Here is a 5,267-nt window from a genome sequence, read left to right on the forward strand (position 1 = left end):
TGCTCGGGGAGCAAGCTTTACCCCAGAAGGAAGCAGCAGGCAAGCTGGCCTGCACAGAGCCTCCTGGAATGTGGCAAGGCTCCTTGGCGCCGAAACTGCCTATGAGCCCTTCTTTAATTAATTCTCAACTAAAAATAGCTTCCCCACCCCCCTGGGGCTGCACACCTACCTCCTGGCTTGGCACTGGGTTGTGCCTGCACTACTCTTGGGGGTGACAGCCAGCCTGTGACAGAACCTACAACACGGAGTTTGCACAGAGCAGGAGGCTTTATTGAGGGAGATACAGAAGCGCGTGCGGGCTCCCGCGCCAGCCAGGCCACAGCCTCCACTCGCCCCACACTGCCCTGTGGCTCCTGCACGCCCCTCCCTCCCCTGCTCCGGGACAGCAGGCAACACAGAGGAGTCTTACCCAGCCTTGGCAGAAGTGCCGCGAGGGCCTTCAGAGTCTTTCCAGGGGAGGGTTGGGGGACACAGGACAGCCCTTCTGTGCTGTCAGTGACATGCCTGCCACACCCATCCATCCGTACACCGTCCGGTCCATTTCTGCCTGTGGGGCCCTCCTGTCACTTGCAACTCTGGAGCCGGGTCCTATGGTGCTTCTCCTCGGTCAGCAGGGGGATGAAGGTGTCGCTGTGGGAGAGCTTCAGCCGGCTGCTGCAGCTCGGCGCCTCCTTCCCCGCAGGCTCTGGAGGGAGGTTGTCCAGGTCACTGCGGGAGCCCCCAGTCTTGCCCTCGCCCCCACTGCTGGAGTTGAGCTCCATCAGCTCCAGCTCGTGCTTGGCCGCCGTCTCCAGGACGCGCTGCTTGTTGTAGTACCTGACAAAGTTGTTGATGATGGGGTGGATGGGCAGGGCAATGGCGATGACCCCACACAAGAAGCTGATGGCCGCGTTGAGCTTGCCCAGCGTCGTCTTGGGGTAGATGTCGCCGTAGCCGACGGTGGTCATGGTGATGATGGCCCACCAGAAGGACTGGGGAATGCTCTTAAATAGGGTCTCTGGGTGGCTCTGTTCCATGGTGTAGCCCAGGGCAGAGAAGACGAAGATCCCCACTGCCAGGTACATGAGCAGTAGCCCCAGTTCCTTGAAGCTGCGTTTGAGGGCGTAGGTGAGGGTCTGCAGGCCCGAGGAGTGGCGGGCCAGCTTGAAGATGCGCGCGATGCGCATGATCCGCAGCGCCTGCACGGCCTGCTGCACATTGGTCAGCTCCATCATGCGGGCACCCAGGTGCGTGAGCGTGAGGCTCACGTAGAAGGGGAGGATGGCCAGCACGTCCACGATGTTCATGAAGGACAGCGCGAAGTGCAGTTTGTTGGGAGACGAGAAGAGGCGCAACAGGTACTCCAGGGTGAACCAGCCGATGCAAGCTGTCTCCACGTTCTCCAGCGTCGGGTGCTCCACACGGTTGCCCTCGGCGTCCAGCACCTGCAGCTCGGGGATGGTGCCCATGCACATGACCACAGACGAGACAAGAATGAGCAGGAAGGAGAGCACGGCCACCACCCGCGCCGGGCACGACGACTCGGGCTTCTCCAGGAACTTCCAGACGCACTTCTGGCAGCGGCGCCAGCGGCCCTCGGCCGCGTCCACGCCCAGGTCGTCCAGGATGAGCTGCACGCGGCGCGCGATTTCCTCCAACTCCTCGCGCTTTTCGCTCAGGTGGCTCTTGCAGCAGTCGTCCAGGAACTTAAGGTCCACCTTCCAGAAGTCCATCTCGTTCTTGAAGCAGATGGGGCAGATGCCCTTCTTCATGTGGACCTCCCCGAAGTAGTACACCTCGATGACACACTTGAAGGCGTCTGGGTCCCTGTCAAAGTAGAACTCGCGCTTGCCAGGGTCGTAGTCGTCGCACAGGGAGAAGATTGTATCGTAGCCCCCCGCCAAGCAGTTGATGAGCTCCGCCAGCCGGGTCTCGGGGTACTGGCTGAGGAGGTCTCCGTACAGCACCTGCCGCACGCCCCCCACGTTGACGACTATCTCGATGTCGTCGCCGGCCGCGGAGCCCTGGCTGTCCGGCTCCGGGAGGCTGCGCTCCCCGGACCCGTCCATCCTCCCCGCGCGCGCGCCCTTTCAGCCCCGGCCCCGCGCCCCCTGCCGCCGCCGCCGCCGCCGCCGCCTCCGGGGGTCCGGCGGGTGCCACCCGTGCGCGGATCTCGGGGAGAGCCCGGCCGGCGCCCGCCTGCGGGGAAGGGCGGTCACAACGGGCAGCTGCCGGCGGGGGCGCGCCGCGGGGGAGGCATGCACCCGGCGAGGGGGCTCCGAGCGGGCATCTGGGCGCCGGGGCACGCCCGCGGGGGCTTCGGCGGCCGCCTGCCTCGCCCGGAGCACTCACCCCGGCTGGCGGGCGGCGCGCTCCGCCGCTTCAACTCCTGCAGGCGCGGGGTCTCCTCGTGGGCGGCGGGCACCGTCCTTCGCCCCGGGGCGCGCAGGCAGCCGCCGCAGGTCCCGGAGCTGACGGACCCACGCCGTCCGCGAGGTGCTCGAGGTGCGCGGAGAGCGAACTTGGGCTGGCTTTGCGCGAGCCGTTTCTAAACACAATAGGAATTCCAGCCTGACGTCAGGAGCTTTTCAAACTGTACCCTCTTCTGGTGAAATTCTGCAAGGCACGCGCGGCAGCTGCAGGGGCCGGGTTAACCCTTGGGCAGACGGGCACAGCTGCCGAGCCCGCTGCCGCCACCGCGGACCGCCCGCCCCTCCCCGGGCCCAGCGGGTCACCAAGAGGCCGCGACCGGGCTGGAAGCGGCAGGCGTTCCCTCTCGCTGCTGTTTGGAGAGGATGGGTGGGGAGAGAATGCTGCCGCCTGTTGCCGGGCAGGAGAATGTGCTCCAGGAAGCCCCTTTGTAGGCGACTCCGAGGTCCAGGTCCCTCCTCCGGTCTTAGACCCGCGCCTGCCTTTTCTTTTCAGAGGAAAATCCTGCCTGATCCTTGAAGCGTTTCCTGCCCGACCCTAACAATGTCGTGCCGTGTTGGTGTTACTGCTCCCCTTCCCGGCAAAGCTGTTCGAGGAGGACATCCAGTCCAGCCTCCCGTAGAAGGGAAGGGACTTGGCCGAGGTCACGTGGCGGAATGGGAGCAGAGCTCAGCTTGACGGCCTCCGGACCCCAAGTTTTCTGGCTGTCCCAGCAGAGGGATGCCTGTGGTTCAGCAGATTTCAATTCTGCCTTGAAGTCCCTGCTGTCTGCCACCTCCGATCTCTCTGCAGCCCCACACCAAGGCCACTAGCTTCCAGAGCCCTCGGTCCCCGTGGCTCCTGCTTCCCCGTTTCTTACTCCTCGACCAAGGCCTGTCTCTTCCTGCACAGTGTCCCACACCTTCCTCTCTTCCAGCCTTTGCAGCCACAGCTGCAAAGTCCTTCTGACCTCACTCATCTGAGCACGACAGCAGCTTGCTAACAGCATCTCTCTCCTCCGGTTCACCACCGTCATCGTCAGCATCATCCATACTGCAGATTACTGAGTATCATCTATGGCCTGGAGATTGTGTGAAAAATATTCTGGAGGGAGGGATGAATAGGTAGAGCAGAAGATTTGTAGGGCAGTGAAATGATTCCGTATGATGCCATAATGGTGGATATGTGTCATTATACGATGATCAAAATCCATAGAACGTTCGCCAGCAAGAGTGAACACTAATGCAAACTCTGGGTGCCTGACATGGGTGTCCATGTAGGGTGATCCACTGTAGGAAGCCACCCATCCTTCGTGAGATGGTGATGGGTAGGGGAAAGCTGTGGGGACAGGGAGCATGTGGGAATTCTCTGTACTTTCTGTTGAATTTTGCTCTAAAATATAAATTCTATTTATTCTTTACTTTATTTCATTTTTTTGAGATGGAGTCTAGCTCTGTCACCAGGCTGGAGTGCAATGGTGTGATCTCGGTTCACTGCAACCTCTGCCTCCTGGGTTCAAGCGATTCTCCTGCCTCAACCTCCTGAGTAGCTGGGATTACAGGTGCTCGCCACCACACCTGCTGATTTTTGTATTTTTAGTAGAGACAGGATTTCACCATGTTGGCCAGGGTGGTCTTGACCTCATGATCCTGCCACCCCGGCTTCCCAAAGTGCTGGGGTTACTGGTGTGAGCCACCGCACCCAGCCTAAAGTGTATTTAAAAATGTATTCTGTAGGCTGGGTTTTTTAAAACTTAAGGGCATGTCCGTTGATGGATTTAATTTTACTGGGTCACTGACAGTGTTCTTTTTTCTTTAATGAGTTGGAATAAAATGGAATATATTAGAATACATCACACGAAGTATTATTTAGTGAAACTTCTTTTTGCAAATTTTACTTCATTTTCATTTAGCATCAGCCATGACATGCTACTACAGAGTAAGAAATCGAGGCTCAGAAAGGTTGAGTAATCATAAGAGTTGCCACTTATTCTCCATGTACATCGGAGTGCAGTCTCTGAGTACTTTGCATTTTTCTTGTTTAATCTCCCAGCAACCCTCTAAGGAAACAAGATGGTGAGTAACCTGCTGAGATCAGGATTTAACCATAGTCCTGCTGGATTCTGAGGCCTATTCCTCTCCCCAGTCAGTGCAACAAACCACCTCCTACACACATTCCAGCTTCAGCTTCCAGCCCTGCTGCCTGCTCCTCTGCTTCTCAGCCGTTCAGGTACCTGCAGGGTTAAATTCACATTGCATCCATTCATTCACTCAGTTATTCAAATATTTATCAAGCTCTTATGGCACATGCATATAAATGCACACACACACTCACACACATACATACACCACCCTAAGTGTGGAGACAGGCTTCATATTCTAGAAGATAATATATTTTTTGTAAATAATAATTAGCAGTTTGGGGTTATGAGCTTAACTAGAGAGGTATATGTATTATCCAAAAAGTGGTGCTTCCTGAATTTCTCCACAGGGGGCGCTGACGGGCGGCCATCTGGTTGCAAGAGCGAGGACTGCATTTGCCTAGCAGCATACCCTTCCCTCACTCAGGTTTGCATGGGGTGTCTGATGAAGATCCCTCAGCAGATAGAGCCCCAACAGCTACCCCTTCGTATCGCCACAAAATACAAGGTACTGTGGAACCCGGGAGTTTGCAGATACCTCAGCAGGCCCAGGAGAGGCTGGCGTATTACAGTTTTCCCCCTGGGATTTAGAGAGATCAGTGCCATTGAAAGAACGCACTACTAACCTGTCCTGAGAGAAGGGGACACGCACAGGAAATTCCAGGTGCAACCAGACAGAAGCAGGAGCAAGGGGAAAACGAGGCCAGGCCCTCTATTGGGGTTTCCTAGGGGAAAAGGC

At 57.7% G+C, this 5,267-nt stretch overlaps 1 protein-coding gene across 1 annotated transcript; it reads right to left on the reverse strand.

Moving 5' to 3' along the window:
* Positions 1–248: 248 nt before the first annotated feature.
* KCNF1 (potassium voltage-gated channel modifier subfamily F member 1) lies at positions 249–2,540 on the reverse strand. Its single transcript, XM_002758029.7, has one exon. It carries the CDS (start codon positions 2,046–2,048, stop codon positions 564–566), a length of 1,485 nt encoding a protein of 494 aa, XP_002758075.1. The 5' UTR covers positions 2,049–2,540; the 3' UTR covers positions 249–563.
* Positions 2,541–5,267: the final 2,727 nt, after the last annotated feature.

Source organism: Callithrix jacchus, chromosome 14 (assembly GCF_049354715.1).
Source record: "Callithrix jacchus isolate 240 chromosome 14, calJac240_pri, whole genome shotgun sequence".
NCBI lineage: Eukaryota > Metazoa > Chordata > Mammalia > Primates > Cebidae > Callithrix > Callithrix jacchus.